The 25342-nt window shown below is 37.9% G+C and overlaps 1 protein-coding gene across 1 annotated transcript; it reads right to left on the bottom strand.

Annotated features, from left to right (window-relative positions):
* Window positions 1–1114: 1114 nt before the first annotated feature.
* On the bottom strand, window positions 1115–25342 carry GORAB (golgin, RAB6 interacting). Its single transcript, XM_081112353.1, has 5 exons — window positions 25193–25342; window positions 18749–19106; window positions 12526–12627; window positions 10520–10660; window positions 1115–2925 (listed from the first exon to the last, which is right to left on the bottom strand). Exons 1-5 carry the CDS (start codon window positions 25251–25253, stop codon window positions 2466–2468), a joined length of 1122 nt encoding a protein of 373 aa, XP_080968479.1. The 5' UTR covers window positions 25254–25342; the 3' UTR covers window positions 1115–2465.

The following is a 25342-nucleotide window of genomic DNA, read 5'->3' as shown; positions in this document are numbered from 1 at the left end:
GCAATTTTGAACCAATAATTTCCTTCACAGAAACTAACAATTACTGCGAATTTGTGAATCCATATATCAAAAGTCTTTTGAATGTGTTTTATGATTTTAAAAGATATCAGGGCTATCCTGGAGAAACCAGTGCATATGGTCCTCATACCAATGAGCCTCACGTCTCCTTCATTTGCTCGTGTTCCTCTCACACATGGGCTACAGCTGCTCTTGTACAAAACTGATGCAATAGAACTTTGTCACTTATATCATCACCTGAACACTCAGATACCACCCTGGGAAAGCCAAGCAAGGTATGTTTTTCAACATAATGGTTTCAGTGGACCATTTATAGAAAGCATTTCACATGGACCAACACAACCCAGACTGGGTTTAAGAGGGATGCAGTGAACTTCGTGGTCTGCACTCTAGGAGATACATCAAGGTTGAAAGAGACACATCAAGAGTTTAGAACTGCAACTTGACTATCCCTGTAAGTTTAAAGTGAGTCAGTCGGCCAACATGACATAAGTGAAATCTCTGGCTCTCAAATTCCTCATCTGTAAAGTAAGATCATTAAATTAGATGATCTCCAAAGCCCCATCCATTTCATTTATTTCATGGTTTTCATTTCTCCATATATCTTTTTTTTTTTTTTTTTTTTAAATATATTTTATTGATTTTTTTACAGAGAGGAAGGGAGAGAGATAGAGAGTTAGAAACATCGATGAGAGAGAAACATCGATCAGCTGCCTCCTGCACATCCCCCACCAGGGATGTGCCCGCAACCAAGGTACATGCCCTTGACCGGAATCGAACCTGGGACCTTTCAGTCCGCAGGCCGACGCTCTATCCACCGAGCCAAACCGGTTTCAGCTCTCCATATATCTTATATGATAAATTCTTAAGGTACTTAAACTGAGTATTAAGTTGTATCCATCTGTTTTTGGATACAATATTATAAACCTCATTTATGGATGAATGTTGCCCTAACAGAGGTTCATATAAAAATAGCTGATTGTATCTACCATATGAAGATTCAGGATGCATTACTGCCACACACTGCTGAAGAACACATATTAAACTGTGAAATTAAAAAAAAAAAAGATAAACGAGAGACCACATTATAAGTGCATCAGATTTATCTCTTAGAAAAATAGGACTATATTGGACAATGAAATTTTCAGTTTTTATGCATGTCATTCATAAATAAAAACAAATGGTCTATAAAAATGTCTCTGTTTAGAGAAGCCAGTAATGGAGAGCTATAATTTCAGGTCAAATTACATAATATAAAAATACAGTGCTCATCCTCACTATTAGAAAATAATATTCTCAAACAAACTCATTAAAAAATTATTTTTCAGAAATTATTATGTTACTATATTACATTTGTCCTTATCCTCTTTTATTTCTTTTTTAAGACTTAAAATGCTTGACTTCACTGTTTGGAATTTCTGATAAATCAGAATTTAATGTGAAATTCACAGATTTTGTAACAAAACTATAACATTTATTTACAAATTCACATATAGCACAATGTAGTGGTCAAGTATTAGTGATGGCAATTAATAAACTATTAGAGTAATAAGAAAATCACCATTTTAACAATTTAAATGATTTATATCAGGATAATTTATATCCAACATACAAAATACATACTTACTGTAATGTCAGAAAGAAAATGTATTTTTTCATAATCAAAAGTAGCAAGATTTTCTATATTTTTTTCAATCTCACTATAGACAAGTTTTCATTGTCTAAATTTAATCAATGTGCTGATTAAAGACAATTTATTAATAGTAAAATTATATATATAGCATGTTGAGATATATATATATGTGTGTGTATGTGTGTGTGTATATATATATTTGTGTGTATATGTCAACCAATCAAAATTCAGGTTGTAAACTAGAGCCACTTAAAAGGCAATGTGAATACAAAAGTAATGTTGGCTTAAGCTGGTAATTTCAAAACTGTGTTTTGCAATTTTAGTAAGACCCAAACAGATAGATAATAATCTAGTAAGACTCAAATACTACTTTTGTTAGTTGTTTGTTTTCTTTTTCATGTTTAAGTTTTGTGGCTCTTTACTGATGACATAAAACAGGATTCCCAGTCCCAGCACTTCTCCCAGAAGTTAAATGAGTTTGATGAGGTATTATTATTTTTCATTTTACTTGTTATATATTGACCTGGTCTAAAAACACTCATAACCATGTAATTTTTCTTTTATTCTTTAAGTTACTTGTTTTCACCCAAAATAAGGGGACACTAAGGAAACTGGACCAAAATCAAGGTGAACTATGAATAAAATTATAAATTATTTGAGGCTTTAGAATGGTCCAACATGTTATTTCTAACACTAATCCTAGATTAAAAAACTAATATTGTTTTAAAGAGGCATTTAGCAGCGGTCATGGCACACTCTACGACAGAAAGTCTACTGAAGCCCATATTAGCTGAAAACAACAGACACTGGCCCTTCATGTGGTCAGAGCAGCTGAACCATTGTCATGAGCACTAGTCTTCACTTCCTGACTTGGGAGGTCTGGAGTGAGAAGGGGAGTGCTCTTGGGATTTTCACATTGTTCATCTACCTCTGGGCAAGCAGTTGGTGCTTGAAGCTCTTTGTTCTGAGTAGACCCTAATGTCACACTCTCCCTGGAAGGCTGTAATGGCCTCTCTCCATGAACCTTCTGTTTCCCTGCCTCTGCCTCTTGTTCATGCAGTAGTCTCTCCACCTCCACCTCAAGCTCCAAAGTCTCCTCATCAGCTTGGACATCCAGTTGCTGCATCAACTCCTCCAACTTCTTGGCCTTGCGGAGCTCATTTTGCTGTATGATTGTACAAAGGTGCTCAGTGAGCTGCTCTTTAGTATCAGTCTTGCGCTGTAGATCGAGCTTGGCTGTAACATACTCCGCTTCTGCCTTGTCAAACCGCTTCCTGTAGGGACAGGTACAAAGATTGGTCCATTAGTTTTCCATAGTAGACAGAGGGCCGAGCAGCAATAAACGAACTCCAGAATTTGGTAACAAGGTATAATGAAGATACGACTATTAATACTTTATGAACTCTTGTCTACACGTTAGACAAACTAAGCTGTTGCTGCTGAAACTTCCACAACATCCACACTTGGACTCTTCTATAGATCAACATTCTTCTGCACTCATTGTCTCTTTCCAAAGCTGTGCTTGAATGAAAGCAGGTGAAGAGGGTGAACTCAGTGGTATGCTAGCTCTAAAGGGGATAAGTCCTGATTTGTAGTGTTTGTCAACTTCCATAGTGTGAACACTACACCTTGACCAATTTCAAGCTACAATATAACTGAATGTGGAAGGGGGGGGGGGATGCACAAAATCTGCTCTCATGAACTAGCTCCAGCTCACAACTGGTCAAATGTATAAGTGGTAAAACAGTAAAAGATGGAGAAAGAATCTCTATTATTTAAATTTATCAGGGTGACATTGGTTAATCATCACATTACCTTAGTTTCAGGTGCACTTTATAATGCATCTGTGTACTCTACTGTGTACTCACCACCTGAAGCCTAGTCTCCTTCTGTCACCATATATTGAACCCCCGTTAGCTCCTTTTACCTCTCTCCAGCTCCCTTCTCCTCTAGTAAACACCATTGTCTATATCTGAGTTTTTTGTTCATTGGTTGCTTTTTGTTTTATATCCTACATAGAGTGAAATTATATGGTTCTTGTCTTTTCTGTGGGACTTATTTCACTTAGGATATTTTCAAGATCCATCATGTTGTCACAAATGGTAATAATTCATCTTTTTAATGACTGGGTACTATTCCATTGTATATATGTACCACATCTACTTTATCCAATCATCCAACTTAGGTTGTTTATGAAAAAAAAAAAAAAAGCAACAAATTATATAGAAAAGTCAAAAGACAGTGAGTTATTGTGAATAATGCTGCAATGATCAAAGGGGTACATAAAGCTTTACTAGTGTTTTCAAATTTGGGGGAAGGTACGCAGAAAAGGGATCACTGAATCATAAGATAGCTCTATTCTTAATTTTTTGAGAAACCTCAAGAGTGGAGCTTTTCATAGTGGCTGCACCAATTTACATTCCCACAGCAGTGTGTAAGGGTTCCTATTTCTCCACATCTTCTCCAAAACTTGTTATTTCTTGTCTTATTGATAATAGCTATTTTAACAGGTATGAGGTGGTATTTCACTGTGGTTTTGACTTGCATTCCCCTTATAACTAGTGATGTTGAGCACCTTTTCATATATATGTTAGCCCCCTGTATGTCTTCCTTGGAAAAGTGTTTATTCAGGTCCTCTGCCTATTTTTTTTAAACCTCACCCGAGGATATTTTTCCATTGATTTTAGAGAGAGTGGGAGAAAGAGGGAAAGACAGAGAGAAACATCAATATGAGATAAACACATCAATTGGTTGCCTCCTGCACATGCCCTGACCAGGACCTGGGCCAGGAAGGAGCCTGCAACTGAGGTACGTGCCCTTAACCAGAATCTAACTCAGGACCCTTTGGTCCACAGACCAACGCTCTATCCACTGAGCCAAACCAGCTAGAGCCCTTTGCCCATTTTTAATCGGATTTTTGTTGTTGAGAAATCTGTATCTTTTGATTAATGGATTAAAAAAGGAAGAAAAATTTTGGTGGAGAAGGATATGGACAGTGGTTGGGAAATGAATATAAATGGGACAGGGCACACCAAGCAAATGATACTGGGTGCAGGCAAAAAGTAAAAATCCAGTAGGAAAGAAAACCTCAGGATATGTTTGGGAAGCGTTTCTCAACATTGGCACTCCTGGCAACTTGAACCATGTAATTCTTTGTTGTGGGGAGCTGTCCTAGACATTGTAGGAAGCATAGCATCACTGGCTTTCTCCCACCAGCTGCCAGTAGCACCCTCTAGTTGTGATAACCAAAAATGTCTCCAGAACATTACCAAATGTCTCCATATCTTCTCCAAAGGGCAAAAATGTCCCATTTGAGAATTCCTGGGTTAAGTTATTCTTACCCTCTCCATTCGGCAACAACAGTATTATCAGACTTTTATTAGGAAACTAGAGGCCCGGTGCACAAAATTCTTACATGGGGGGAGGGAGGGAAGTCCCTATATCTGGCCTGCACCCTCTCACAATCCAGGAACCCTTCAGGAGATGTCATACTGCTGGTTTAGGCCCGATCCCCACGGGCAGCTCCTGTGTTGAGCGTCTGCCCCCTAGTGGTCAGTGCACGTCATAGCGACCGGTCATTCCACCAGTTGTTCCGCCGCCGTTCGGTCGATTTGCATATTAGGGTTTTATTATATAGATTTTATAAATGTCAGATATGTAAACTCCAGTCTTACTTGAAGTAAGGTAATTCTACTGGGAAAGTCATCCTGCGATTTCCCTTTATTTCCCCTTATATATTGGTTCACTGTGTTTTGACTTTTCTATATCATTTGCTGCTTTTATTTTTGCCAAGAAAAGAGTGATCTCCACTTACCAAGTAATTATTCCATTTAATTTCCACTAACAGTTGTGAAGGCTATGCTGCCTTGATTGCCTATACAACTCAATGTAATAAGTAATTTCTAGTACTAGAATTATAGCAAAAAAGAAATACTTGTATCTCCTAACTCAAGATTCTCTGTCTTGGAAGAAGAGATAGTGAAAAAATAAAAGGCTTTGATTTTAGAAAACCTGGAGTTCTAAACCTGCCTTTGCCATTTGCTAAATGTATACTTGTTTTGTTCTTGGGTGTGAAGAAGAGAGACCCAGTCAAACTAGCTCAGGTAAAAAGCCAACTTAGGTCCTCCCTCTGGAATTTTGGAACTCTGATAGAGTGGGGGGAGTGGGTGTGGATCTGATATAGAGCCACAGCTGGTGGCAATATTGGGTGGTGAATATAGTAGGAAAAGCTGGAATGCTTTAGAGAAACTGTGGTGTCTGAGCATTGAAGAGGATAGCCTTTGACTATGATCACATGCCTGTGAGATACCCTCTTGTAACCTATAAAATAATAAAACCCACTTTTTACCTGAGCTAGTTTGAATGGTTCTCTCTGTTCCTCACAGAGCTCATAGTACCAGGCCATGCTCTGAACACTTGTTTATTAGTAGCTTATAGATTAACTGTTTTGGAGTTGGTAGCTTGTCTTTGTTCTAATCAGAGATGGCCCAGGGTCAGCATCATGACTATAAAACACAGCCAGGCTCCTGGGGGAGGGGTTGGAGACGAAGCACGCAATGACTAAAAATCCAGTGGAGTGACCCGAGGTAGTTTCCTCCAATTGAGTTCTGTTTTATCTGTAAAATGGTGATAATAGTACTTCATAGGAGCATTAAGGATTAAGTAATGGGAGTAGGGCAAGTGTCTGGTCTAGGGCCTGGTAGGTACTCAAGAAACAGAACTTCCCCTCCGGAGCACCAGACTTAAAAAGCACTGTCAGTATATCACTGAACATACATCTCAAATGAAAATGATGCAAAATGTAAAGATCTGGTGCTTATACTTGAAAACTCTAACTTACATAACATTTATTTATCATATTTCTTTTCTTTTTTTTTACTGTCCTCTAGTAAACATGGGAATGGGAAAGCTGTTTTTCCATTACCCTCTGTGTTAAGAGAATTGTGCCAAAGGAGCTCTGTTGGATATTTGGATCCCTGGTTTCCATACTGTATAACATATCCTGTTTGTGAATGTTCTGGCATCAAACATAAATACTCTAACAACACTCTCTATAGGTCTATGACTACCTCGCCCCTTCCCCCCCACTCAATCCTCCCTTCTCTGCAAGGCTGTGGTCGCCCTCAGCCAGTCAAAGTCAGCCAGGAAAGATTTACTGACCTGGGCTCATGAATGCTGAATTGAAATGAAAATTTGCAAATAGTTACCTAGGTTTCCATTAATCTTTCACCCTGGATAAATCACTGAAGATCCTGCATTTTGTTTATTTATTTAAGTCCTTCTGGCCAGAAACATGCATATATATTCTTGTACAGAGTGATTTATGTTTAAAGTATTGATTAGTTTTACAAACTGCACTATGGGCCTGGGGGTCAGGTGGATGTACCACATCAGCCTGAAGACACACTTTGGAACAGAATAGTAAGTGCATTATATATAACACAGTAAGAGAAATTCAGCTGAAATGTAATTATAGATTTAGTTTGTTATTTTAAAGGGACATTGAATGATTTAATTGTTATTTAAAGGATTCTAGAAACTCTGTCTTTGCTTTGGTATCCCTGAAATTAAAACAACAACAACAAAAACTCAATCATTAACCCGTGGCATGCCATTAGGTTCCACTGGTCCACTTTTAGTTTTTCTGTTTCTTTTATCAGCAATTATAACTATTTGTAAGCATCAACATATCATGATTTTTAAAGTACTGTATTAGAAGTCCTCTAGAGAACAAAGAGAAAATATATTTATATTTAAAAAAATAGAGTAAGACTAACCATATTTTGCAATTACTACATAGGTCCATTGGATCCTTTTATAAATCTAGGTTACTTTACCAGATCGTTGAGATATTATTTTTTTAACATTTTGCCATTTCATCACCCTATGACGTATTTCCTTCTTACCAATTATTCCCATTTATGCTAACAAATTAAAATAATAAGAAAAAAGAAACTGGTGAAATGACCTAAAAGGACGGTGCTATAATGAAATAAATCATTATGGTTCAATTTCCTTACTGCATTGTCCAAAGTATTACATCATCTTTCAAGAAAGTATAAAAGACTGGAAACCCCAGTTTTGTAATCTGCTCTAGCTTTCATTGAACACAGTTGAGAATTAGTATTTTTTTTATTCTCTGCGCTATTGGCAAAGTAGAGAAAACTGACAGATGAAAACATTTTGCATTTATTAGGTCAAAAGATAACTGTTGTGGTAGGCTAAAAAGTGATCCCACAAAGATATTCTCTTCCTAATCTCCAAAATCTAGAGTCTCTGAAGGAAGTGTGACCCGGCTGATACCTTGATTTCAGAATCTGGCTTCCAGAAAATGTAAGAGTATATTGCTCTGTTTTAAGACATCCAGTTGGTAGTAATCTGTTATAGCAGCCCTAGTTAACCAACACAAATGCACATGCAGCCAGTCTAGATTCTAGATGGTGATACTGTTCATATACGTGACATCTCAGAGTATGTCTTCAGAAAAACACATCCAGATGAATGTTCTCAAACTCACAAATCAATGAGTGAAAAGAGGATAAAAAGAAAATGTTATTTTCATAGTTAATAGTTTTAATAGGAAGAACTTAATCCATATTTTACAAGAATCTGGACCATCCTATATTGCTGGGAGGCTGTAGCTGCATTCTTTCCTTTTTTTAAAAAATAGGTTTTGGAGTCAAACATTACTTGATACAAAGAGGTTTGTGATGCTTAGGTTCTTATTACAATTTTTAATGAAGCTGTTTTCCACAATCCCTTTTATTCTCACTTCTGTCGATTACTCATAAAATGACTTAAAATTATACATGCATGTACACGTGTGTGTACATGTGTGTGGGGGAGCGTCTGTGAAACAGAGGTGGCAAATAGTGATAATTGTTTTTCCTGGTATATTGAGGGTTAAAGAAATGTTCTACATGCAGCCACTCTGAGTTTTACAAGCTGGTCTGCACAGCATATGGCAGCACTGTCATTGTTGCTGCCAGCAGCAGCAGCAGCAGCAGCAGCACAGCAGCACAGCAGCAATGCTCAAGTTGGCTCACTCAAAAGTGTTTGCCCTGATGGTGTTCTACAGAAGCCAATTCCACAGTGAACTCTGGCCTATTCAGTATCCCAGAACCTTTGTGGACACAGCACTGTACCAGGCACTCGAGAACCCGTATATATTTTTTTAAAATCAAGGAAAATCTCCCAAATAAATGGACTACCTGGGGATTCGTAGAAATCTAGACCATAATAGTATATTACCATTCTATAATTTCTCAATAACCAGAGACATAAATTTAGAAAATGTCTTAACCTTATGCATGAACAAGATACAATGCTCGTTCTGGTCACAATTGTTAATAAGATTTTAAAAAATAGCCTCACACAAGCAATATGGATATTCACATACAATGATGTCATTATCAGTACCTTAAGAAATTATAATTTTGAGTTTAAGAGATGTAAAAAATGCACCATGTAAAATTTTTTTATTTTGTAAAAATTTACTGAAATTTTATTATAAATGTTTCTATTTTATGGGATGTTTCCTCCTTTAACCTGTAATTCCACCTTCTTTGTGGTTCTCTGAAGGCTAAAACTATGAAATTTTAAAAATATAATGTTCAGTGTACAAAGGCATCCTTTTCCAGCCTCCTCTAGGTCAGAATTAAAACATAATCAGATAAATTTTCTGTTGAAGTATCCAGAATAATCTGAATTATTCAAATAAAAGGCAATAAAGGCAAAAAAAAAAAGTTCCTCTGGCAACCTTAAGTTACAGAGAATAAAATGTGCTAAACATCTAGGCTTAGTTTGATCTTAATAAAATCTTGGTCACCTCTTTAATGACCTTATTAGTAGAAATCTGGAACTTCTAGTTATCAGCTACTGATGGCATTAATTTAGGCAACCCATTAAATCTAACAGCACATGGTCAAACAACAATTACAAAAATCATGAGGACACCACAAACCTCTTTCTTAAATAATAAACAGTGAATTAAAAACCACAATCAAGCATTTCCGCTTTATTAAATTGTTATATAAACATTCTGATGCTGTGGTTTACCCTGGACTAATGAGGCATTCTGATTGATTTCTAGTGTTACAGAGAAAGATGCAAAACGGAGTCATTAACACAGCATTCCCTTGTGAAAAAAGACAAACCAGGATGATTAAAGCAATGTTGAAAGGACTGAAAACCCTGAAATTGGACTTAATTTTTTGCCTTTTTATCTGCTTGCAAAGTTCATGTAATTCTTTACATGTGTTAGTTCATTTTAAAAATACTCCATGATGATTTTTTCTCTTAAAAAATGCCAATGGCTGAAACCAAGGAAACACACGATAGAGAACCATTTTATACAAAATAGAATTGGAAAGAAAAAACTTCCAGCTTTCAAGACAGTGGTATTTTCTTTAAATACTCATAGGCTTTAACAAATAAACTAGATGTTTCTTTAATGAAAACTGAAATGAGAACTAGGCTAATCCCTAAGGAGAACCTCAATCAAAATTTCTTTACAGAAAAACCATAGAGTTGTCATTAGAATTATAATTTGGGGGCAAGTCATTCAGATATTTAAAGAGTCTCGAACATTAAATACCCGATGCTTTAGTAAGAAAGACTAAAATATAAATAAACAATGCAGGAAATAATCTAAAGGGAATATGAAGAAGGGTAAGGGGTAGGGCAAAGTAAAGGAAAACTTCAAGAAGAGGAGACACACTTGACACTACTTATTCCAAAACAGGAATAAATACAACAATGCGGTGGTTATGAGGCTTAAACGATGATACACATAAGGTCCTGACCCAGCTAGCAATACACATTAATTAAATCGAACTGCTTGTTCTGAATCAAATTTCTCCAACTCACCGAGCATTTGAATAGTCCAGGCTGGCCTGGTCAATCCGGTTCCTGAGGATTCCAATGTCAGCGGACACCATGTCATCTAACGCCTGTAACTCCTTCTGGATCCGCTTCAGTTTCACGGTCTCTGCCTGAGTTCTTTTAGATCTAGAAAATTAGGAACATGAATGGGAAAATAAAAACATTCTAAAACCATATGTCCTTATACAATGTAAATGAAAAAAGCAAGCTACTGTATTTACAATATGAATATAATGTATAATTTTTAAAAATTAGATAATATAAGAAAAATAGAAATAGTCAAATGCCCGTAACATTTTGGTGTATAGCTAAGATTTGCGCTTCTTCTCCGTATTGTTCCAAATTTTCTATTAGTATGTACTAGAGGCCTGATGCACAAAATTCTTGCAAGGGGCTTGGCCCTCTCAGCCCCAGCTTCGTTCGGAAGGTCGTCTGGAAGGACATTTGGCTGTCCAGTCTAATTTGCATACACGCTTTTATTATTATAGATGATTTTCATATACAGGTGAAAAGACTGAAAAATTTATCAATAAATAGTTCACTCATAGGTATACCCATTCCATAAGGATGAGGATATGCACTAAAAGAATATATCTGTATTCTCTTTACATTGAAACATCGAACACAACTCTCCAAATCTCTAGCCCATTTTCATTGGATACCTGGGAACCAAGAACAGATGCCTGCATCAAACACAATTTATTTGTCTAGAAACATCTATTTGGTTTTAACTTTCTTAGGACTCGTTTCCCCAAACTGTTATTGCTTTGATTCCTGTTCTTTACGTAAAACTACAGGTCCTCAAAATTTTTCTTTCTGGGTCTCAAAGCCAAGCAGTTTTTTTCTTGTTTAAAAGCACATCCAGCCTCACCATCTCTCAGTCCCCTCACCACTCCCAAGTACATTACAAACTTAAAAAACAAAACAAAGACAAAAGCCAACCTTTAATAATGATTTCACTCATTTCAAAATTTCACACACATTTTCACAGGATAATAAAACTCCCACATAAAACCACATATTGCAAGAAAAGAGCTCTGGCTGGTGTTGCTCAGCGGTTAGCGCGTCAGCCTGTGCACCAAAACGTTGCACATTCGATTTTCAGTCAAGGGCATGCACCTGGGTTGCAGGTTCAATCCAGTTGGAGCATGTACAGGAGGTAACCAATTGATGTGTCTTTCTCACATGGATGTTTCTCTCTCTCTCTGTGTGTGTGTTTCTCTGTCTCTCTCTCCCCCCTGTCTCTTTCCCCCTCCCTCCCTCCTTTCTACTCTCTATGAAAACCAATGGAAAAAATACCCTCGGGTGAGGATTAACCAAAAAAATTTTAAAATAAAAAATAATAAAAGGGCAGAAAGAGTGGGTGAGGGATGGGAAAAGCAGTTCCAATGGGAATGTTCTTGTTTGAGGCCAGCACAACACAGTAAAAAAAGGGGGTGGGGGATTTCGGACACACGAACATTGGGAGGTGAGAGAAAAAGTGAACTGCACACAGTATGGGACAGTGCTCCCAATGGTGACCCAAGTCATCAATAAAAGCTTAAATTATATATCTTCTGTCAGTGGGAGCAGAGTAATTATTTAAGAAAAACGTCCATAGGAAACATAAGATTTGTGGGAGTATAAAACATTTATACGGAACAATCCGCTCCTCTATGTTAGATGATAAAGGCCCCTTCATGTCAAAAATGAAAACTTGCATTTCTTAGTTTACTTATATTGACAGCTATTTACTGCTCCCTTATGGATGCATAGATGGTTAAAACTGAAAGCACTGACACTGATCCTTAAGTTTTCATGGTACCTGTATTACCAGTGAATTTGCTATGATCTATCCTTAAATGACTTCAGTATCATTTATACAGCATGCTTTGTTTAATCAGCCTTAAAGAAAAGGCCAGTTTATTAGCATAGACATAGGAAAATAAATATAAAACATGACAGAGCTGACTGCAGATTGCAAACCATCTCCCCTGGTTCAGGTGCCTCACCTTTCCGCAATAGCTTTAGCCAAAAGAGCTTTCTTACGTTTATTTTTCTCTTCCATTAGCCGCTGTTCTTGTTGGAGGACTTCCCAACGAGACTTTTCTTGCCTAGGGAGCAAAAAAGTGTGAAAATGAGTTTCTGAAACACCACCCCACACCTTTCCAGTCTCAGTCCCCTGCGTATAAAATTTAATCAGCCAGATTATGTATATATTTCTAAAAAGGCCTTTTGAAAGGGACCCATCTGCAGCTCATTATTTTGTCCTAATAGCAACAAAGGTTACGATTTGAAGTAAAGAAGGCTTACATACCATAAATTGGCCCTTTGAAATCCACTCTATGGATATAACCTAGGAACCCACAAACTGGAAGCCAGAATAATGTGGCCTTTTTTAGAAGTACAAAGAAACCTGTGTAAGTTAATTATGTATTATATGCAAAATGGAGAGACAAATAAATAGGTCTGTAGCTAACATCATGTTATATTTTTCAAAGTTCTTTTAAAAATCATTTTAGTGATTTAATCATTAAATCATTTTATAGTCTACATTCTTGCGCGCATGGAACATATTTGTAATAGCTGTTTAAATATTCCTTGCCTGATAAATCCCATTGTTTGTGGGCTGTTTCTCTCGATGACTTTCCTCCTGGTTATGTATGACAATTTCCTTTCTTTGCATGCCTAGAGAGTTTTCTTTTTCTCCAGACTGAATGTGCATTTAATTTTTTAAAAAAGTGTTTCAATTACAGTTGACATATGATACTATGTTAATTTCAGGTGTACAACATATTAGACATTTATATACCTTACAAAGTCATCACCCTGATAAATTGAGTACCCAACTCACATAATATATAGTTATTACAATATTATTAACTCTATTCCCTACGCTGGTTTTTACATCCCTGGGACTATTTTTATAACAGCCAATTTGTGCTTCTTAATCCCTTCACCTTTTTCACCCCTCTTCTCAAACCCCCTCCCATCTGGCAACTATAAATTTGTTCTATTAGTTTGTTTTGTTTGTTCATTTGTTTCTGAGATTCCACATATAACTGAAATCATATGGTATTTGTCCTTTTGTCTGACTTATTTCACTTAGCAGAATACCCTCTAGGTCCATCCATGTTGTTGCAAATGGCAAGATTCCATTTTTTATGGCTGAGTAACATTCCACTGTACATATGTACCATTCTTTTTTATCCACTCATCTATAGACGGACACTTAGGTTGTTTCCATTATCTTGGCTACTGTAAATAAGACTGTAATGAACATGTGTGCACATGTCTTTTTCAAATGAGTGTTTTGAATCTCTTTGGGTAAATACTCAGGAGTGAAGTTGCTGGGTCATATAATTATTGATAGGTATGTCATTATTGCCATTTTGTTGTCTTCTGATTGTTTTTGAAGTTCTCTGGTTCTTTTCTTATACACTGATAACTTTCTAGTGTTGTGTTTGGATCCCTCTCTTCATTTCTTGTATATTTCTTAGAGATTTTTGCTTTGCGGTTACCATATGCTTCATATTTACCAAACTATATTTATAGCAGCCTATTTTTTTTTAGAATACATTTTTATTGATTTCAGAGAGGAAGGGAGATAGAAACATCAATTATGAGAGAATCATTGATTGGCTGCCTTCTGCATGCCCCACACTGGGGATTGAGCCCATAACCTGGGTACATGACCTGACTGTGAATAGAACAGTGAGCCATGCTGGCTGGGCTAGAGCAGTCTATTTTAAGTTGATGGTTCCTTAAGTTCGAGCATGTTCTAAAATCACTACAATTTTTACTCTTCCCCTCCATGTTTGTCTTTGTCATTCTTTTTTACTTCTTCTCTGTGTATTTATGTATAATTTAATTAAACATGGTCTTTGTACTTTTTCCTTTTAACCTTTCTACTTAGAAGAATAGATTAACTCAGTGAGAACCTCAACAGTTGATTGATCCACTGCTTTTACTACACTTGCCTTTGTGAGAATTTTCTTTACTGTATTTTCTTATTCATAGTTTTGATCTTTTCTTTTCTACTTAAAGAAGTCCTTTGGACATTTCTATTTCTATTAAACCAGTATTTCAACTGGTTTAATACTGATGAACTCCTTTAGCTATTTCTTGTCTGGGAAACTCTCTCTCCTTTGATTCTAAATGACAGACTCGCTGGGTAGAGCAACCTTTGTTGTACGTCTTTGCCATTCATCAATTTGAATATTCATGCCAATCCCTTCTGGCCTGCAACATTTCTGTTGAGAAATCACCTGACAGTCTTATAGGAGTTCCCTGGTACATAACTGCTTTTCTCCTGCTACTTTTAAGATTCTTTGTCTTTAACCTTTGGCATTTTAATTATGTCTTGCTGTGGGTTTCTTTGGGTTCATCTTATTTGGGACTCTGTGCTTCCTGGGCTTGTCTATTTCCTTTGCCAGGTTAGAAAAGTTTTCAGTCATCATTTCTTCAAATAGGTTCTCAGTCCCTCGTTTTCTTTTTCTTCTTCTTCTGGCACCCCTATGATGTGAATGTTGATACACTTGATGTTGTCCCAGAGGTACCTTAAACTGTCCTCATTAAAAAAAAAACACACACACACTTATTTTTGTTCCAATTGGGTGTTTTCTGCTACTTTATCTTCTAGATCACTGATTCAATCCTCTGCTTCTTATAACCTGCTGTTGATTCCCTCTAATGTAGTCATTTCAGTTATTATTTTTTTTTATGGTTTCCTTCTCTTTGTTGAGGTTCTCACTGAGTTCATCTATTCTTCTTCTAAGTTCATTGAGCATTCTATAGCCAACCACTGCTTTGAACACTGTATCTGGCAGATTGCTTTCTCCATTTTGTTGCTCTTTTTTTATGTTCTTTCATTTGGGAAATGCTTGGCTCCTCATTTGTTTGAATCCTTGTATTTCTATGTATTAGGTAGATCTGCTATGTCTCCCAGTCTTGGCAGAGTAGCTTTACATAGATGTTTTCTGAGGCCCCATGGTGCAGTCCTTCTGTTCACCTAAGCCAGGTGCTCCAGGGGCATCCCTTTTGTGGGTTGTGTATGCCTTCCTGTGGTAGTTGAGCCCTGATTGCTATTGGCACATCAATGGGTGGGATTGCCCGCCTGGCTTACTTGCTGTGAGGATTAGCTATGACTATGGAAAGCTGCCGTATAGAGGCTTATCCCATTGAGAGGGAGTCTCTTCAGGTGGGCTGTGGTGCCAGCTAAGTTCACCCTTTGGGTGCGTCTTTTGTGGAGCTGGTTGGGTGATACTCTGGCGTGGTCTGAAGTCGGTCACCAGTTATGTTGGTTTTGAAGCCTCTTAGGAGGAGCTCCATTGCAGGCCAAGGTCAGACTCCAGTGGCTTGGGGCCACCTGGTCAAAGCTACAAAGTGATCTGCAGTTGGTTGATGCTTGTGCCAGACTTGGAGGTGCTTGTGAGAGACTATGCTGCAAACCAATGCCACTGTCAGTAGTGTCAGGCTTGGGACCCTTTGATGGACACCATGATTTGAGCTGAGGCCAGCCAAATGCAGGTTGAGATTAGTCATCACTTGTGTCAGGCTTGGGTTTGCTTAGCGAGAGGTACAGAGCATGCTGAGGACAGCTGCTGCTTGTTTGGTTTGTGAACCTTTAAGATTTTAGGAAAAGTCCACAGTATGAGCTGAGGCAGTCCATGAGTTGAGGTGAGGTCTCAGGGGTTCACCAGGGTGGGGCAAACGGTGATAGCTTAGATTGGTACCCGTAATTGCTGGGCTCAACAAAGGAACAATGGCACCTGCCAGTGTTTCTGTCCCCAGAGCGAGCTGGCCCATCCCTCTAGTCCTCATTTGAAGCTAGGCAATTCACTTACTCCTTGCATGTCCCTGGCACTTCATGAGCTGCTGCCCCTGCAGGCTTAGAGCAAGGAGTTTGTGAGTAACTCCATGCACAGACTCCTCAAGAAGAAAGCCAGGGCCTCCAGCAGCCCTCCGTCTCACAAGGGTGCAATCCCTGGTGATTTTCACAGCCAGACGTTGTGGGGACTCCTCTTCTCAGCACTGGTGCCCTAGGCTTGAGAGATGACCTATGGTTAGGACCCCTAACTCAATAAGGAACTCCCACAGCCAAGATAGCCCTCCTGAATCTTATCACCACACCATGAGTGTGGGTGGGACCTGCCTGTTCTGTATGTCCCTCCTACCAGTCTTTCTCTTTGTATCTTTAGTTAGAGGAATTCTGTTCATTTTCTTGAGAGAGGAATTCTGTTCATTGATTTGAGAGAGGAAGGGAGAGGGAAGAGATAGAAACATCAATGATGAGAGAGAAACAGTGACTGGCCACCTCCTGCACACCCCACATTGAGGATCGAGCCTGCAACCTCGGCATATGCCCTGACTGGAATCAAACCATGACCTCCTGGTTCATAGGTCAACGCTTAACCACTGGTGGGCTGTTCAGCTAATTTTCAGGTGGTTCTTGAGGGTGGTTGTTCTGTAACTTAGTTGTAAGTTTGATGTGGTTGTGGGAGCTGGTGAGCACAGCATTTACTTACTCTGCCATCTTACCCAGAAGTGACTCTATAGAGTTTTCTATAATAAAAGTCTGCACCATGAAATACCCTTAGAAAAATAACCAATGTTTATTTCATTCATTTTCTTTCAATTTGCTCACTTCTTTCCAGCTCTTAAACATTTGTAAACGAAGTAAAAAACTATGAACTAAGACTTGAATGGTGGGATAAAGAAAAACTTCCAAGGTCTGAAAACATGAATTGCCTTCCAATCTAATTCTGAAAGAAGTATATTAAAATTTCCCGTAAATTCATCAACTTGATGTCAACTCAAGTTAAACAAGATAATGAAAAAGCTATTTGTTCCTATTGTTGACATTTCTTACAGCCGTATACCAAAAATATCTATTCCCAGACTTAGCAATCACTTCCACAATTATCCTTCTCTCCATTCCTACAACTTCCATCTTAGTGCTGGTCCTTTCTCATTTTTATTATCGCAGTCACCTCCTCACCAGATGCCTTAGTTCCAGCTCAGCCAGAACCCTATCCCAAATATTCTGCAACACTGACACCTGAACATTTTCTCACCATTATTCTGATCAGGGCCTCTCTCCTTCAGAGGGCTCGGTGGTCTACTACAGCAGCGGTCACCAACCTTTTAGACCTCACAGACCACCAGTGGTCCGCGGACCACCGGTTGACGGCCACTGTACTACAGCATCTGGGGAACTTGCTAGGCAAGGATCCTCTACTCCCAAGTCATTTTTCTCTTTCTTAATTCTTTACTATTCTCTGGCCTGATCTTTGCCTCTTCCAGAGGAGTGAGATATCATTTCTGAACAGTCTCTGGAATAAAGCTTTCCTTTCCCGTTCTTAGAGCCTCAAAATTCCTCCTTTTCAACAATAGTTTCTGACATTACGTGTCTTCAATGAAAATTCTCCCAAGTACCTAAGAAAAGAATAATTTTCCTCATGACATGCAATCTAAATTGCCCGGCTCAATTCAAACCCGCCCCCTATTTGTCTCAGGCCTTTGTTGGTAAACTATTTGAATGTATGCACATGTTCAATTTTGCTTTCATAATTCACACAGCTAAACATCTCCTGTCAAAGTAAATAACATATGATTATATGAATTTACAAGTCATAGAATGGCAATTTTCACAAGAATGTGGCTAAACTAAATTCCGGAGGTGGTTGTAAACACAAACAAATTAAATAAGAATAAAAAGAAATCTAATGATACATGTGGATTATTTAATTAGTCCCCTTAATTTCCTACACTTTTTCCTCTGACCATCCCTACTTGTCTCTTCACAAGTATCTTTTCTGGGTCAATGAAGATGCAGTCTGGAAGTTGAAGAATGCATTAAATTTGGGAAGGAGTACATATAAGAAATGCTTCTGTGAGTGTCAAGGTTATAGACTCTGGATTCAGAGAGACTTTTATGTGAGTCCCAGCTCTACTACTTACTAGTTGTGTATTGGCTTTGAGAATACAATAGCTATTCTAAGTCCAAAATAGCTATAAAGTGAAAATAATGAACTAAGTAACATTAAACATAAAATGCCTAACACTGACTGACTTATAATATATTTAGGTAGTAGCTCTTTTTTGACAATTTGTTTATCACATTTCTAGGTTAGAATATGAAAGAGAGAAAATGTTAAAACTACATTTCTTCAAAGCCTAATAGGAAAAAAAAGTAAAATGGAAAATATATCATGGATATATAGACTTACTAACAATTCCACTTTCTTTTTCTCCAATTTGCAATCTGGTTTTAGAGGTACAACCTCAGCACTTATGTGACCATCCCGGGAATTCTCAAGTCCCAGTTCCCTTGGTTGACTTTCAGTACCCTGTGGTTTTCCATTGCCAACAGGAGAGTTGACTGTAAGAGGATTAGGAGCAGTAGGGGGAGAAAAATGTGGCTTTTGATGACTGAATCTCTGTTGTGGTGCAGAGAGCAGCTGCTCTGGAGGTAATCTGACTGATCCATCTTGCAGTCCAAGTTTTTGGCTTTGCTCTTGAAGGACTTTTTCTCGCTGGAGTTGTTGTCGACTTTTCTTCATAGGGGGACGCCGCTGTGGTTCAAATGGATCTACATAAAAGAAAATGAAGGAAAATTCCTTTGTGTGAACAGCAAATAATTATTTCTCTAAGAAAATAAAGGATTAACATTAAACTTTTTAATAATCCCCTTGCTCTAGCTTAAAAGCCCAGGGAAAAACAGCATCTTCCTGCAGAGTTTACAAAGTTCATCTACTGTTAACATTTAACAAAAACTGTCCTACCTCTCAATTTATCTTCAAGGAGAGCTATCTGTCTATGAGTAAGGCCTTAGAATACAAAACAAGGCTTTTCAACTTGATCTGATTATTATCAAAAGTATCACCTATTTGACCAAGATATGTAGACAAATGAATTCTCTGATATATCTTCAATTTGATTTACAGTTGTGCCTACTCTCCTGAAATAAAATGGTGGTTGAATTTTCAAATGAGCTTCACCTTTCTTAAATTTTCACAGATATTAAGGCAATCTGATACATAAGAAGATGCTATACACAAAATATAACTACATGAAGTCCCTTATTTCTAGTTTACCCTAAATTGTTTTCTTTCATCTTCCAGAATAGTCCAAGGTTGTGTTCCCCAAAGTCTAGTTAGACTTTAATCAATGTATGCAACCTAACTTTAATAGCAACCTGATCAAAGCAATAGAGGAAGATAAAACAAGTCATATTATAAACTGAGTAATAATACTTCTATTACACTTTTTATATTGTCCATATTAGTATTAACCTTGTAGGGAAGATAACTGGAGAATTTAACTCACATTCATACCGTATTTAATAAATTTTAAAATGATATTCTTTATAAAATACCCAGGAAATGAAATTATAAGTCCTTGTAAATGAACTCAAATAGGGCTTTTAAATTCTGCATATTGACCTTTGAAGCAATACAAGCTTATTATTTAGATTCTCCAAGGGAGAGTTCAAAGCTCTGGAGTCACAGTTCCAGAGTTGCTTTTGTCCAGTTCAAGCAATTATTTATTCCATACCTCAGTTTCCTTATCTGTCAAACTGGTTGAAAATTACCTCTCCACTTAACTCATATGGAGTTGGTGTAAAGATTTAATGAGACGGGTAAAGAAAACATTTTTTAAAAATAGCTGTACTATTTAAAGTAAAATGTTATTGTTGACTTTAGCCAGAAACATAAAGTAGCCTCCTGAATCTTGGAAGAGGAACTTATTCTTGGCCACTGATCTTTATTCACACCACCAGAAAATATGATTGAGCTTGCTTACTTCCCAGTTATAGTCTTCAGCTGCATTAACAGTGACACTCAAATTCTGTACGTTAGCTTCCATTTCATTTTGCATTTTCACAGAACCCACTATACGATTTATAACGCCAATTTTTAAACTCTCAAACAACAAACAAATCAGGCCACTTAAAATAAAACATATGACCAAAAAACTCCTGGAACTAATAAGCCATTATAGAAAGGTTGCAGAATACAAGAGTAATATACCAAAGTCAATTGCTTTTCTATGTACCAACAATGAACAAGTGGAATTTGAAATTAAAAACACAATACCATTTACATAGCACTCAAAAAAAATACTTAGGTATAAGTCTAACAAAATATGTACAAGAGCTATATGAGAAAAACTACAAAGCTCTGATGAATGAAATCAAGGAACTAAATAAATGGAGAGATATTCCACATTCATGGATATGAAGACTCAATAATGTCAAGATGTCAGTTCATCACAACTTGATCTATAGATTCATTGTAATACCAATAAAAATCCCAGCAAATTATTTTGTGGATATTGACAAAGTGATTCTCAAGCTTATACAAAGAGGCAAAAGACCCAGAATAGCTACACAATATTGAAGAATAAAGTTGGAGGACTGACACTATAAAGCTACAGTAATCAAGACAGTAGGTATTAGCAAAAGAATAGACAAATCAATCAATGGAGCAGAATAGAGAGCCCAGAAATGGGCTCACATAAATATAGTCAACTGCTCTTTGACAAAGGAGCAAAGGTAGTACAATGGAGAAATTTCTTTTCAACAAATGGTCCTGGAACAACTGGACATCCACATGTAAGAAAATGAATCCAGACACAGACCTTACACCCTGCACAAACATTAACTCAAAATAAATCAAAGACCTAAATGCAAAATTCAAAACTATAAAGTGCCTAGAAGATAATATAGGAGAAAACCTAGATGGCCTTAGGTATGGCAATGACTTTTTAGACACAACACCAAAGGCACTATCTATGAAGAAGATAATTGGTAAGCTGGACTTCATTAAAATTAAAAACTTCTGCTGTGCAAAAGACATTGTCAAGGGAGTGAGAAAACTCACTGCAACAGACACATCTGATAAAGGACTTTTAAATTTCTGTCAATCAAATGGGTATGAAGCAGTATTTCATTATGCTCTTGATTTGCAATTCTCTGCTTATTGATGGTGATAAGCATCTCTTCATATTTCCTTTTCATGTCTTTTTTGTCAGTTTTTCTTTGGCTTATTTGTATTTTTATATATCAGCAACAACTGGAAAACATAAAGCATTGTAGCTGCACTGCTTTTATATTTCCAAATTTTTCATCTATCTATATAAAACCCTAATATGCAAATCGACCGATCAGTGGAACAAAACCTGCAGAACAACTGGTCGGCGGGGGGCGGTGCCAGCGTGTGGGCGGTGCCAGGCCAGTCAAGGCGGGTGCCAGTGGGGGCTCCCCGATTGCCCCACCAGTCACCCCACAGATCGGCCCTGATTGTCGGCCAGGCCTACGGACCCTACCCTATATATTGAGAACAGTCTCTTAGATTTAAAAATTAAAACCTGGCAAGGCTACTCTAACACTGAAAAACAGGATGATGCAGCGATGACATGCATGGACTCTGGCTTGCACATTTTGTGGTCAGCCCTGATTCTGACACTTATAACTGTGACAAAGTCAATTACTCAACTTCTCTCTGCTTCAGTTTTTCCACCCATAAGATGGGGAAAATGGTACTAATGCCTTAGAAGGATCATGTTATATACTACTTTTTATAATCAGGGCAAAAAAATGTAGCTGCCATACAACAGCAAGATGCCTTTCACCTGTATGAAAAGTATGGTCACTGGTGTATGCAGTGTCCTGGATTACAAGAGGTATATCTGACTGCCGGTTTAGGCCTGTAAACCAGCAGTCAGACATCCCCTGAGGGGTTCCAGATTGCGAGAGGGCACAGGCCGGGCTGAGGGACTCCTCTGCCCCCCCTCCCCCTGTGCACAAATTTTGTGCACCTGGCCTCTAGTTATGAAATAAGTCATGCATCCTATAATGTGTGTCTGTCTCTCTCTCTCTCTCTCTCTCTCTCTCTCTCTCTCTCACACACACACACACACACACACACACACTCACACACACACACACACACACACTCCATCCAGTATGGATTATGAAAATACAACACAGTTTAACAAATAAAACTTGGCTACAGTAGATATAATTGCTGTTTAAGGATAGAACATTACCCCCTTTTTGGAACACACACAATAACTGTATTTCCTGTCTTGCAAGTCATATGACTTGCTTTTGCTAAATGAAATAGAAGTGACACATGTCATTTATTGGTGGAAGTATTTATTGCCAATGCTTACTTCTCAATCTTCTCTTGCCATGGTGAACTCCTATAGGACAGTACCAAGGCATTGTGTGGAGTGACTATATGGAGTAGAGTCACCTGCCAACCCATATTAGACAGAAAGCTGGAATAAAATTTTTTTAAAACCTTTATTTTTTTATACAATTGATATGTTAGGGCTATTTATTACTGTCGCTTAAGTTGGTAATTAATTTCATAAGTACCACTACCTTTGAAGCTTCCTATGTTCCACTCCTTGCTTCCCCCAACCCTGAATTTTGTGTTTCATTCCCTTGACTTTCTTTATAGACCTCCTATATTCCTAAAATATACAGGCTTTATATGATTTTGACCTTCCATAAATGGTATCAGACTATATATTCTCCTGCAACTTGCTCTTTTCATACATTGTATTTATGAAAGTTATACGTGTTAATGCATATATTCCTACTAGCTATATAGTAGTCCACTGGATGATTATACCACAATTTATCCACTTCCTTGTTAGTGAACACTTGGTTTATTCCCAGATTTTCAATATTATAATGAAGAGTGTTGAGAACATTCTCAGTCTCCACCATTGCACATACGGGTTTTGCTAGCGTTGTTATCCTTATTTTTGCTGGCAACCAACTTCATTTTCACAGGTTATTTAATTATAATTTTATGACTGGAGAATAGTTGGAAGAAACCTTAAAAAGTAAAGATCCAGCTCTTCCAGCTTTACAAATGAGAAATCCAAGGCAAAAAGATTCAGATGCAGAACTAGATGATCTGACAATCACTATGTTTGGTTATGAGTATACAAAGATGCTATACGTATGCAAAGACGCATCTTTTCTCTTCTTCAAGGATCACAGACCAGTCAGTTGGTGTCTATGTTCTAACATCTGGCTATGAAATGATACGCTTTGAAATTAAAGTCCTCCCACTCTATCCCAAATTGCAGAGCTATTTAAAAATGTTCTTCTACATAATCCATCTGTTATTTAATTTAGACTTCTACATGAAGTCTTCTTTCCCCCAGCAAAGTCACCTCTCCTAACACATAATCTCTGTGATATCTTCCCAAAGTGCACCCAACCCCCAGCAGTGTGAGGTTCCTGCTCAGAGGTAGCAAGCTCTTGAACAACATCTACTATCACATTTTTTATAGTTTGTCTCCTCAGTAGACTAGAAACTCTTTGAGGCACAGATGAGGCCATGTTCATCTTTGCATCCTAAATGCAGAAGCCGATGTCTTTAACTTCAGGTCAGACAAGAAGCAGACGTACTTGCACACTATACATCTGAATAAGTGAATAGATGTTGAAAACACAGAGCAAGAGAATTTGATAACATCAAGCAAGATTGAGTCAGTTAATTAAACACTGTAGTATGACTTTCATGATATAGTTTTTAAAGCCCTTTGGACCAGTCAAATTTTCCTCAATCTATTTAATCTTCACTGGCCCTATGTTACTAATTTACTTCCTTTTCTGATTGTCAATTCTAGATTATCCTCACATCTATACTAAAAAATGCAGAGGCCTCATCTGAGCAACATGCAATTTTCTAAAAAAAAAACAAACCTCTAATAAAAAGCATGACAGGGCTTTCATTTTTTCCCAAAGCACAGTAAGTTGTGTACCAAGAGTAGTAGAAACTCACAGAAGTTGTGTGCATTACCAGGATAACCAAACAGAATTTTATGAAACTTCAACCACCAACAAAGCCTCGTTTATATCACCAAGAGTTCTGACCAAGTATCAACAAACTTAATTCCTTTACTAAAAGATAACAAAATAGTACAAGTCCATTCAGCGATTACTCTATAAAGCCAGAGAGGGAATGACAAAATTCTCGATATCATATATATATAGAGAGAGAGAGACACACACACATAAATATATATATACATGTATGTGTGTCTATATATATATACATATATATGTCTGTCTATACATATATATATTTATTTATATCACCTCTAACCTCTCAAAGACCCCTTTGGTTTGCTGACTCTCTGGGTTGGAAAGAACTGCAAGAATCATCTGGCAACCAGAAGTGAATGCAAGACTCCAGATGTATTATGAAAAGCACCGACGTTTTGCATTAAGACCCCCGTGTTCCCCTTTGCTCATAAATTCATCACAATTCTAATAGGGTGAGTGACCCTCCTCCTTCCTTTACTCTCCACCCATGGATCTACACCGCAATCTTCCTATATGAGCCCGCCAGGCTATAGGCCCAGCCCCCTCTACCAGGTCCCATTCCTTTCCCAATCAAACCCTGTAATGGATCCCTGAACTCTCTTTTCTAAAAGTAGATCCCAGGCTCCTGAGCCCGCCCCTCCCCCCACGGCTCCCAGTTCGTCCACTTCCGGAGCCCCTCAATTCTGTCTTCCCATTTACAGATCCATCCCCCAACACAAACACCTTATCCGCTTCCCCGCCCCCTTCCCCTCAAAAGCAGCAGCCCCGCCCCTTCTCCTAACAGACCCACGATTTCAATCTCCGCCGGCACGTCCTGTTACCTTTACTCTGCTTTAGTCGCCTCAGTTCCTCCTCAGAGAAGCCAGCCCAGCCCTGCGCCATCCGTCCGGGCTGCCAGCACCCCTAGAATGCCCAGACTTGAGAGTCCCGAATGCCAACACAGACCACTCAGGCACATCCGGGTTCTTCCC

The sequence above is a fragment of the Myotis nattereri genome, assembly GCF_964212035.1.
Source record: "Myotis nattereri genome assembly, chromosome: 18".
Lineage (NCBI taxonomy): Eukaryota > Metazoa > Chordata > Mammalia > Chiroptera > Vespertilionidae > Myotis > Myotis nattereri.
This window is presented reverse-complemented; position numbering and strand designations above follow the sequence as displayed.

Coding starts and splice junctions, on each gene's coding strand:
- GORAB (XM_081112353.1), bottom strand. CDS start 25,253: ATGGCGCAGGGCTGGGCTGGCTTCTCTGAGGAGGAACTGAGGCGACTA. Junction 12,628..18,748: donor GAGAAAAAGAAAGTGGAATT/GTTAGTAAGTCT, acceptor TTTGCTCCCTAG/GCAAGAAAAGTCTCGTTGGG. Junction 2,926..10,519: donor CTGGACTATTCAAATGCTCG/GTGAGTTGGAGA, acceptor CTGTCCCTACAG/GAAGCGGTTTGACAAGGCAG.